Source organism: Dipteris shenzhenensis, chromosome 18, assembly GCF_047967505.1.
Source record: "Dipteris shenzhenensis isolate YYH24624 ecotype China chromosome 18, Dip_SZ_1.0, whole genome shotgun sequence".
Taxonomy (NCBI): domain Eukaryota; kingdom Viridiplantae; phylum Streptophyta; class Polypodiopsida; order Gleicheniales; family Dipteridaceae; genus Dipteris; species Dipteris shenzhenensis.
In genome coordinates this window covers 49,506,772-49,518,973 of record NC_141613.1, presented here as the reverse complement: position 1 = coordinate 49,518,973, position 12,202 = coordinate 49,506,772, and the positions used below count along the sequence as shown (strand labels likewise).

General features: G+C 42.7%; 1 protein-coding gene across 1 annotated transcript; it reads right to left on the bottom strand.

Moving 5' to 3' along the window:
• Window positions 1–417: 417 nt before the first annotated feature.
• On the bottom strand, window positions 418–6,501 carry LOC147891358 (cytochrome P450 704C1-like). Its single transcript, XM_087389200.1, has 7 exons — window positions 6,227–6,501; window positions 6,030–6,148; window positions 5,596–5,811; window positions 5,179–5,478; window positions 4,719–5,081; window positions 3,990–4,193; window positions 418–597 (listed from the first exon to the last, which is right to left on the bottom strand). The coding sequence occupies exons 1-7, from the start codon at window positions 6,384–6,386 to the stop codon at window positions 418–420; spliced, it is 1,542 nt and encodes a 513-aa protein (XP_087245326.1). The 5' UTR covers window positions 6,387–6,501.
• Window positions 6,502–12,202: the final 5,701 nt, after the last annotated feature.

The following is a 12,202-nucleotide window of genomic DNA, read 5'->3' as shown; positions in this document are numbered from 1 at the left end:
CCGTGCGATATAATCCCAATCAATCAATTTTGTGACATCGGTGGATACACTGTGGTTTTTGCATTTTAAATGTCTTTTAAAATTTTCAAATCAAAGAAACATATCTTTTTTTAATAAACACTTTTAAAAACCCTATAAAGTAAGACATCATTTGGTAATACGACTAGACATTGCAATACGTGATGTTTGATACTTTTTTGGACATTGTTTATGCTTCATGGTTTCTAATTGAAACATGCTAGATAGCTTCGCAACACATCTTCTAGTACATGCCAAGGCTACACCAAAAGCCTTTTTAAAATTGCTTTTAATTCTTTTTACATGGATTAAAATAATTAAATAAGGAATGCTTCAATGAAGATATTACTTTTTGAGCATTCAATTTTCAAAAGAAATCCTTCATGGTCGAGGAATCTCTTATCTTGAATATACATTCATTAAAAGGCCACTCTCATGCATATGGAGAGTCAACATCATTCTATATCGCACCTTGTGGCCAGGAGCAATCTTAAATTTAAAGAAGCATAGGAGAATAGCAGCAATCATTTTCATTTGCAGGTATGCAGATTCCTTGCCCATGCAAGCCCGTGGTCCAGCCTGTAAGAAAATGTAAATATTAAGAAGTTTAAAATAATATTGAGGAAGAAGTGCTTCAATTGGATTTGGCATAAGCCATTTACATGCATGCATATGGGCACACAAGCAACTTGTTCACCCATGCATGTAAGTGCATACATGTAGCTGGCATGTGCAAGCACACATAAGCATGCATGCCCGGGTACACACATGCACATACACAAATTTTATTACCTTTTTTAAACATGAATAATAATATGTATGAAGTCAATTGGATAAATTTTCATATTCTTTTTTGTTAAGATTATAGCGGATGAAAGTGCTTGATCTTAAATTTATTCTCTTTTGTTTTTCAATATTAGCCTAATTTTTGTATTGTCATATTCAAGAAAAAGGTTGCAAAGATATGAAAAAATATTAAATTTCTAAAATGATTAAACACTAATTAGCCCCTTTATGGGTGTCAAATTTCATTAAAACCACATGGTGGAAGCGAATATATATGAGCCTTGCTTTAGGAGCTGTCTATTAAGAAGTCCTATATATTAGACATGAATCCAAGAGGTGTTGATAAAAATGGGACCACCATATATATAGCTTTGTTAATTTATCTGGATTTCAAGGCCTCTTCTTTTGAACCCTTGTCCTATGGTTACATATTTTCTTGTGTGCCCCTTGCACCTTTGTATAACATTTGGAACTTTAATTATAAGTAAGCATAGAGTCCACAATCATTGCTTGTTAAAATATCTTTTTATGAAAACCGTTAATTCCTTTCTAACAATGTTCATAAGTAACATCCTTTACACTCATATGTTGATGTACGCAAGATTATGTGCACAACAATATGTGAACTCATAGTTCGACATGCAAAATAGTATGTCTTTCATGTTTAAAATAGTACATGTAAGTATGAATGTAGGATATACATGCACTCATACATTGACATAGACAACAATACATGCATGCATGTACTATTGTGTACATCAAAGAAGAAATGCATGCAATGAAGCATAGATGTAGTAATTTGTATGTCAAAGTAGGAATGCTTTCATGTGTATGCATGTATGTACTATTGTATAAGTCGACATACAAGTGCATGACTGCATGTATGCATGTATTGCATCATAGGTGAATGTGAATGTTAGTTACATATATATAGGGGATGGGCCAAGGGAGAAATTTCTTGGGAGGATAGTCTCCAATAAGAGGCTATGCACACCCAATCCATGAAGTTGACTAGAGGCTCTCTATATGGGGACATGCACATCAAGCAGAGGGTGCATTAATTCACCCTCTTGGTGCACGAAGAGTTACCCTAGATTTGTGGGGTTTCAAACATCACACCAACCTTTAGAGTCCACCCCATACCATGGGGAGCGGCAATGTGTTGTGACCTCCTAGGAAGCTTCCAAATAGCGCCTATAAACCAAGTACGCCATCCCCATAGTGCAACAATACCCTACAGAGAGGTTGTGGCTATGGTTGTAATTGGTTGTGGCAAAGAGTTTCTAGCTATCATCATCTGGCATCTGCTAGTATCTTCAGCAAGAGGTGTGTTGGGTAGCCCCAGACACCCCCTAGACCATTGTCTATGAAGGGCACATTAGATAGCTGGTCTTTGTATCGGGACAATCCCCGTATTTGCCTTGTCTGCCTATAAAGGCGGTTTGGGGTGACTATGGCGACAACCTCTTATATCGACAATGGCCAAGTCATCACAAAAGTATAATCTCTAGGCGACAAACACTTGAGCTGGATGGCCATTTTCATGTGAAATGAGCCTCAGTCTCAGTGACCTTTTGTCGCCCATTTGACGAGCAGCCATACGAACAATCACGTGTGGTGTAGAAAAATATGCCCCTTCTTGCTACTCTTTTGTTTGGTCTTGAGTTTGGATACCATGGGGGCACAGATAGCTACTCATGCAAATGGCAAGGCTGCAAGCCATGTTTCAACAAGGATGGGTCATTCCAAAGGTGTGCAATTCAAAACAAGTGCAAAGAAAAAAAGTTTAGTTGGGGAGGAGGGGGGTTAATTTTACTCTATGTATGAAAGAGGTGAGATGCATGCATGCAAGGAGGGACGGATGAGTCCACAATCATTGCTTGTTAAAATATCTTTTTATGAAAACCATTAATTCTTTGCTAATAGTGTTCATAAGTAACATCCTTTACACTCCTATGTTGATCTCATGTTGATGTACACAAGATTATGTGCACAAGACTATGTGCACATGAAGAGTATGTGCACTTATAGTGCGACATACAAAATAGTATCTCTTTTATGCTCAAAATATAGTATGTACATGTAAGTATGAATGTATGCATACATGCACTCATACATTAGCATACACAACAATACATGCAATCATGGACTATTGCGCACATCAAAGTAGCAATGCATGCAATTCAAAACAAGTGCAAAGAAAACAAGATGAATTTCGTTCATGTGGCCAACCCAAGATGGTGCGTGAAAAAGGGGCGAATTGAAAGTTGAGAGAGAGAGAGAGAGAGAGAGAGAGAGAGAGGATTTCAAGGGTCATACAAATAGCAAGTGCATCGAGATGGTGCATGACATGGAAGGGGGATGAGAAAGAGAGAAGAAGGAGGGAGGGAGAGAGAGATGAGAGGATTTCAGGGGTCATACAAATAGCAAGTGCATCGAGATGGTGCATGACATGGAAAGGGGTTGAGAAAGAGAGAAGAAGAAGAAGAAGAAGAAGAGAGAGAGAGAGAGAGAGAGAGAGAGAGGATTTAAAGGGACACAAATAGCAAGTAAAACTTAACCCAATCATAAAAATGGGAATTTTAAAAAATTAGCATTTTACCTTCTCAAAGTAGAGCCTCCAATTAGACCTTCCCATGATGGCTCTAAAAATGGGAAAGTCCTATTAATTAGTCGTGGAGAAAGGAACAAAGGTGAAAAGGAAAAAGGGGAAGGCCATGATTAAATTAAGGTATAAAGGGCGAGGGCATTAAAGGAGGAGGGACTTGAGATTTAGGGGGCGGGGAGGGATCACTCATTAAAGAGGAAAGGACACCTTAAAGGGGGAGGAGGCATGTATAATACTATTATAAGAAAATGGTGATATAATATTAGTTTATAGCTTAGTGGTAGGGCTCAAGGCATGGGAAAAACTAGGTTTTGGGTCCCAACATTTTCTTGAACATAGTCTATGCATAAATTAAATTTAGCCATAAAGAAACATACCTTAATTAATAAATTAGCCATAGATAAACATAGCCTAATTAAGCCTCCATACTTAAGAAACATATTTCTTTAGCTTAATTAATGCATAAATAAATTAGCCATAGGTAAACATAGCCTAATTGAGCCTCCATGCTGTGTGTGAGAGACGTGAGATGCGTGCATGCATGGAGGGACGGGCTGAGATTGAGAAGTTTACGTACATGGAAAGCCGTGAACTTGAAGGGCGACTCGGATGCTAAGTTTCCGTTACGTTGTAGCCATCTTTCCGGCCGAAATTCGGAGGCGTCGTCTCCCCAAACGTACTTCATCCGGCCCATGGCATATGCCAAGTACATCACCACATCGCCCTTCCTTACCCTTGTTCCGTCGGGCAACACGTCTTCTCCGGCTGCACTTCTCGGATCCTGCACGCACCCACCCCAGTACTATTTTTACGTCAAGACTCAGCGGCTCAAGAAATGATTCGGTCGGTCCATCCAGTGAAGATTTTCAGCTGATTCCAGAATTCTCGATTCACTTGATGAGAGTTTGCACCCAAGAAATCATTGGTTATTCGTGAAGTTTAACTCCAGCTTGAAATTTCGGTCAGTGTACTAAGTTTCAGCGTATCAACCCAAAAAATCAACCATGCAGGTGCAAATAATTCATTAATAAGTCGTCTAGTAAGTGGAGAATTTGAGCTCAAATGGTGCATACAGGTCAACAATTCATCCCTTCATTCCTTCAACGTGATCAGGAGAATATATATTCATGCATTTCCATTCAAAATTCATTCACAAATCCATAGCAATGCATGCGCTTAAGAATTCATTGAATGGTTATCAATATGATCTATATATATATGCAGCATAAATCTGTGCCTTACCAATTCATTAATTTCTTCGTCGAAGTATAGATTCTGAATTAGATGCTAGATTTATGATGTTTACCAGCGGAACGGCGGGGTACAACCGGAGCGTTTCTGATAAGGTAGCGTGCAAGTAATTCAACCTCGAGAGTGTTTCGCAATCCAAAAGCCTAGCGAAAGCCCTGATGCGTACTCCTAAATCTTCTTCACCCAACAGCTGCGAATCCGCGTCGGCAGCTGCTAATTGGACGCTCCGAATTTCTTCCACCACTTTCTCCTCCACGCGAGGGTTCTCATGCAATGCGTACAAGAACCAGCAAAGGGTTATTGCTACGGTGTCTCGCCCAGCCAGCATGATGTTTAAGGCCATGTCCCGAAGTTTCTCGTCGTTATCGTGATCGTCTTCACGTAAACCCATGAATCGCGACAGCAGATCGCCTCTTACCTGCGCAATATAAGGTGCGAAATCCAAACTTCTTTGTGAAGATCGTTTTCGTCCAATTAACGCCATGTACCGATTAGAACATGCATGACGTACTTACAACTTGTTTGCCTTGCGCAGCTTCACGAGCCAGGTCTTGCCTCCGGCTGCGGATCATCTTGGTGGCGAACTTGTTCAAAACATTTATGTGTTTGCCTAGCAAAGCCTCGTCCCCGATGCCGAACAGTTTCTTGAATTTCCAGAAAGGGTCTCTGGACCGAGAGGCGATGTGAGCACTCGCAAAGTCAAAAGCTTCTGTGAAAGATACGGCTTCCGGGTTAGAGTCCACAGACAGGGAGCCCAAGTCCACGCCAAATCCGACTTTGCAGATTGCATCGAGAGTCATCCTTTGGAGCATTGTCTGCGAACAAATGAAGAACGAGCAAGAACGTAGTTCTATTATGACCTTTTTTTCTCAAGCTGACCTTCGAGCTGCTCAAATTCTTCTCTGCTAAATATTTCAGTACTGTGATCTTACCTGGAGCTCCACAGGGCGACGTTTCTCACTCTCACGAGCTACGATTAGAGCGAGCGTAATAGCGTGCTCGCGAAATGAACACTCGCTCAACTGTCGGAAATTTCTGGAAGAGAACTCAACCACTGCTACCTTCCGCTGTTGCTTCCAATCTTCACCATCGACGCTGAATATCCCTCTCCCGAATAGCTCCTGTTGAATTTGAAATTGCCATTTGCCCTGCACGGACATCAAGTAAAATCGGAGTTCACAAGCATGCCAAACATACCTTCAAAATTAAACTACTTGCGTAGAATTTCGAATCGTAGGATCAAGGAGGAGATTTTTTCCGGCCGAGTATATTGTTCGATTCGGTAATAGACGAACTGAATCTTCAGTTTTAAGCTCACAAAAATATATTGGAGACAGACTCAACATGTGAGGGCATGACGAGCTACCTTGATGTAGTTTTTGAAATTAGTTTTGAGGATATGCTCCACTACGAGGGGGTCTGCAGTGAAGATGATGTTGTAAGATGGATAGGGCGCTACAAAAGTCCTGTAGCGAGCGGCGTAGTCTGCAAGAAAATCGTGGAGATGCTCAGCATGTCGAATGAACTCCCAAGATGCACCAACAAGTGGCCAAGACCTCGGACCTTTCCTCTTTCCGTTGGCTAGCTGATGTAAACCCAACCACACAATCACGGCCACTGCTAGCGTTGGAAGCAACATGTTATTGTGCGAAAGTGCTTTACAGGCTTGTGCTACCGCAAGCCAAAGCGGATTCATATCCATCGCGATGTTAGAATGAATCATTGTAACTTGCACGTTCTATGAACTTCTATCTATACCGAAGCCAGCCCAAAATTCCAAGGCCTGATGACGATCCCTTCGATGGATCAGTGATGAATTGCCTTCAGGACTTTCAGGACTTTCAAAAAAGTGGATCACGCCGGCTTGCAGGTCACCTCCAGATAGGAGCTTAGACTTCTCATCCGAATGAAATCAGCACTCCTTTGAATGAAATCCCGATTGATACAAGTAGCTGGCTAAGGCTCCACACGATTTTTCCAACTTGTTAGCCTTTCGGTCATAATAATTTGTTGGGAGGCAGCGGGGGCCCTGGGGTCAGGCTTCCATCAGATAATTAGATTCGGAAATCAGGATCATCCCTTTCGATCGATCGTTCGCAAAGCTTTCGCATTCGCAGCATTTCAATCGTTTCTGCCATCTATGTGAAAGAAGGCATGAGTGCGGCACTGCAGGGGAAGGGACAACGTACAACTTGCTGCAAGCAGACGGTAGGATTCATCAAACTACGACACAGAAAATTTATTAGGCTCCGGTGGCCAGCAAGGCCGCACGGAGACGGCAGAACGAAATAATTTCCACCTCAGTGTCAGCTTGTGCGTAGATGATGTTGTGCCTGACGGGACGCCACTACGGACCGCTAGCTTGCCAGTAAAAGTATAGACGAAAAGATTTGAGATGTGACAATAAAATTGACTGTCATGTTGTATGCCTGGAAAGACTGGATGGGTCACCGGTGTGTACCCTGGATGCGTCACGGGTGTATACCTTATCAAAAGATGAGTGCGCTACATAAGATGTACGAGTAGCATGACCCGTCTACGACGGGTTACAGACCCGCTTTGCTGGGTCTCAAAGTTGAGACCATAAGTTGCCTTTAATTTCGAGGAATTAAATTTAAGGTTTTATTTATAACTTTAAGAAATTTTCAAATTGTATCTCCATTCTCTCTTTCTCTCTCTCTCTCACACACACACACATACAAATCTCAACATTTGTAAGCTTTTTATTAAATTTTCTAATCAAATCCAAATGAATCCCTGGGAGTGCCTTTATTAATAATATGATCTAAATTAATTGAATTAAATTGCCCGACTATAATCAATCATCACATTAATTATTATATATTGATTTTTCATTTGAAGGTATAAATAAAATATATATTATTTATTTCACACACACACACACACACACACACATGAAGAATTTTTATTTGAACATTAAAATGACGTTAATTAAAGTCAAGTCCTAAAATTGAAGAAATGCAATTTTGGAGAAGCTTGTTTTTAAAGAAGAGGTGTGTGTATGATGATACTGTTTGTATGTTTGCTTAGGAGTGTGTGGGTTTTTTTGTGCATTGTGGATGATTGCATGTGTGTCTATGTGTAGGCCAATGCAAGTGGATGTATGCATCTATATGTCCATGTGCAATCCAATATGATTGTGTACTCATGTACATGTGTGCTTGTGTCCCTATGAGGTCCCTATAAGTGTCTGTATATGTTCATGTGATGTATGTGCACCTTTGAATGCACATGGCTAGAATATCTGCACCCATGCACATAAGTGTGTCAATTCCATCGATCTTGCACCATGTCTCTATCTGTATAAACATACATATATACACGTACATACATACATACGTATGTACGTATAAATGTACATACGTGTGTGTGCACACGCACGTGTGCGAGGTGGTAGCTTGTTGCACAAAGGCCACATGTGTCATTTCATGGCAATAACTCACCGCATGCCCACTCCACACACATGGTTGTCAAGCTTGTGTCTAATTAGCCTCTCTTGTTACATGTGGAGTCGTTTGAGCCTATCTTCTGGAGCCCTCACAATGTGCCACATATTTGAAAATAAAGCATAAACTCACCCTATTGCCTTGTTACCCACATGTGTGTGTGTGTGTGTGTGTGTGTGTGTGTTTGTGTGCACGTATGTTTACTCTCTCTCTCTCTCTCTCTCTCTCTCTCTCTCTCTTTCTCTCTCTCTAAACATGAAATGTAAAGTGATAAAAATTAAACGAAAAGCATTTAAAAAAGGATTAATTTAAAAGGCAATTTATATATGTGTATATATATATAAATTAAACATGAAATGTAAATATTGTATACATAATATAAAGTCTCTCTCTCTCTCTCTCTCTCTCTCTCTCGCCTTCAAAAAGAAATAAAAATTAAATGAAAAGCATTTGACAAAGGATTATAAAAAGGTTTTAAAAATGTTATGTGTGTGTGTGTGTGTGTGAATATATAAACTAAGCACAAAATTTTGAAAAAAAAATATTTCATTTAAACCGCTCACTGCCGTGGCATCGCACATCAGCAACTTGCCTCGTGGCTGTCTGACAGACAATGTGCATCCATGTGGACTGACACGTGCCTACCTCGCAACCCCTCATCCAGGCTATGCTTCCCCTTCTACTATTGATAAAACAGCAAAAGAGGTCAATCACTGTGCTCTGTTTGTTGCGTTGCCATCCACTCTACCAGTGTGTAGCCAATCCTTCAGCTCGACTGTTCCAATCTGTGCGATTGTTCTTTGCTATGCACACTCTCCACTCCACTCCATCACTCGTTAGTCGTGAAGACCAATCACCGTGACACCAAGCTATTCTCACATCTCTGGTCAGTCCCATTGCCAAAGTTCCCAACTCATATCTGCTTGCTATCTACAGTCATGACTTGCCGCCTCTGAGTCCTCACTCGTGTTAGTAGATGGCTTCTCTCTTTTGCCTTGCTCCTACACAGTGATGCCCAAGTGCCTCTGCTATGGCGTGTCAAGATGGAAAGGGCACCATAACAACACGTGGCAAATCTCCTAGCTCTCCCTACACTCCACCTCTTATTGCCAAAGATATTTCTGTCCAACCACAGAAGGACACAATACAAAAGAGAGGCTTAGAGTTCCACAAATACATGGTCCTCTGACCTTACCAAAATGTTGTACTACTATCTTGCTGTCACCTCCAGATCCCTAATACTACATGCTCCACTGAGCTTATGTAGACTCTCTGTTAGTGGTCCCTTCCACTTTGCTATCCAGGTAGCTAGCCTAGGTCTTGTACGTCGCCTTCAGCTCCTATGTATAGGCCGAAGGATGGACCTATTGCTGCTGCTCCTTGCTATTGCATTGCCGCTCCTTCGTACTCCTGGATTGCTACTCCAAGTGATGCCTTATGAGCCCTAGAAGGGGCCCTTTTATAAGGCCCAAAACCAACCGACCCAATAGGGGGAAATGGGCCGACCCAGCAGCCCGACCTGCCTACTGGGCTGAGCCAGTAGGGCTCTATTTAAGGCCCCACGGCCAGCCCTTTTATTGCTACTCCCGGCCACTTGGGTGCCTAGCATATCTGCCCTATCCCAGGGCCTATTGCAGGCCTGCCACCTGCCCTATCCTAGGGCCTATTGCAGGCCTTCCTACTCTTGGATTGCTGCTCCAAGTGATGCCTTATGAGCCCCAAAAGGGGCCCTTTTATAAGGCCCAAAACCAACCGATCCAGTAGGGGGAAATGGGCCAACCCAGCAGCCCCCCTATTGGCTGACCTGCCTATTGGGCCGACCCAGTAGAGCTCTATCTAAGGCCCCATGGCAAGCCCTTTTGCTGCTGCTCCTGGCCACCTGGGTGCCTAGCATATCTGCCCTATCCCAGGGCCTATTGTAGGCCTGCGACCTGCCCATAACCCTCGCCTATTTGCTCCATCTTCCCTGCCATCTATCCATGGCCTTTCCTGCCCCAAACCGTGGTCCAATGCAAGCCCTAAGGGTTTGCCAGACACCTATAGATCTGCACCACAACTGCACCTCCTTCCTGCCTTGGATCCGCCTTTTGTCAGGCCACGTGGACCTCTGTATAGTCTGCTCCAAGCATCCGCACCAAGCTGTACCCATGCTGACAACATCGTGGTCTTTCTCAGTCTCTTTACGTAGCCTATTGTTGTCCATCTTGGTGCCAGGTACTCATTTCTTGTGTTGCACACATGGCTACCCATGTGCTGCCCATGTGGTAGTCCCCTTGCTCTGCTGTGAGGTGCTTGCCCATGTGGCAACCCCCTCTCTTTTTCCCTCGGGGCATGCTGCCCACAAAGGCATCCAATCAAATGCTCATGTGGTAGCCCTGGCCCTAGGTCCACCTCCCCCACGCTCTCCTCATTTGGGAACTTACAGATGGGGAGGTGACCTGCCCATTGCTAACATAAATGTATTCCCAATAGGGCTGAATACAACTCAAAGAATAAGTACTATATGGAGGGATGAACCCTCACTATAGATAAGCAGAAGAGGGATGCTTTGATGCAGACCCTAATGCTGCTGCTGCTGTCCAAAATGAAGGGGCCTGGAAGATGTCCTATAGACGCCAAGGATGAACCAGATTCGCTGCTCCTAATCCTAGCCTGACCTCAGCTGCAAAATACTACTGTTGGCTGCACTCTTCAACCCTGGAAGTGAATGATGAAAGAGGCCAAGGCGGCTACCTTTTATAGGCTCCCTTGGGCCTTAGAAATGACCGACCAAGGCAGGCAACCCCCTGGCCAAATCTGTCCCGACCAAGCTGGTCGGGCTGCATCTGCTCCAATCACCGACTGCCACGTTGCTGATGTGGCTATTGTGCACTAATGTGGTGCTGTCTGTATGATTGTCTGCTGTCGTTGACTACCTATGTGACAGCCGACTTGGCTACTTATGTGGCAGCTAATGTGGTTGCATGCATTCAAAATAGGCAAAGAGAGAGAGAGAGAGAGAGAGAGAGAGAGGCTTTCAATGCATTCCAAGAGAGACAAATTTCGCGAAGGCAGCTCCTCAAGCACACATAATATTTTGCACGATAATATTTTGCAGACAGCTCTCTCTCACAACTACCACAGGCTTTAGAGATGCAAGCATAGGTCATTGCATTTGGAGGGATGCCTTCATGCTGAATGCTTTCAAAACAATCCAGTGCTTGCTTACCTTGACCTTGTCAATGCATTCCAAGAGAGAACAGTCTGAGCTGGACGCGCCTCAAGCACCGCTTGTTGGCATACATGTCCGAAAGATCATTGCCAAAAGACCATGGGCTTGGTAATATTGTGCTGTTCCTGTGAGATCAATGCATTCCAAGACAGCAAAAATTCCGAGAAGGGACCTGCGCACTGAGGGGGAGAGAGAGAGAGAGAGAGCACGACATTTGCCATACATGTCCAGAAGAGCAATGCCTAGCACAGTATTATATCGTAGCCCTCATGTTGCATAAGTTCAAAAATAGTCCAGTGCTTGCTCACCCTATCTCTGTTACACGTCTCCTGTAATGTATACATGTCCATAAGAGCAGCACAATATGATATCATAGCTCTCATGCTACATGCATCCATTGCTTGCTCACCTTGGCCCTGTTATGTGTATCCTGTGAGATCAATGCATTCCAAGAGAGAACATCCGAGAAGGGTGAGATTTCCAAGACACGATGCCCTAATCTTAAAATGCAAGCAAAAGCTTGCTGACCCAAATAAAACGAACATACTATGGATCAATATGAAACAAATATCCCCATGAATCTATACAAAAAAAAATAACCCTCCTGAAATGAATATACTATACATCTCACTCTTGACTCCATACAAAACAAATATACTGGCTTCAACTCTATACAAAATGAATTCACTCCAAAGTCCACAAAATGAATATATTGGCTCCTGGATCTATACAAAATGAATATACTCCCCAGTCTATACAAAGCATATACAAAGCATATATACCCTTGCTCCTGGGTCTATACAAAATCCATACACTCGTGGGGTGAATATACTCCTACACCTCTACTATAAACAACCACCT

Coding starts and splice junctions, on each gene's coding strand:
- LOC147891358 (XM_087389200.1), bottom strand. CDS start 6,386: ATGATTCATTCTAACATCGCGATGGATATGAATCCGCTTTGGCTTGCG. Junction 6,149..6,226: donor AGCCAACGGAAAGAGGAAAG/GTCCGAGGTCTT, acceptor ATTTTCTTGCAG/ACTACGCCGCTCGCTACAGG. Junction 5,479..5,595: donor GTCGCCCTGTGGAGCTCCAG/GTAAGATCACAG, acceptor ATTTGTTCGCAG/ACAATGCTCCAAAGGATGAC.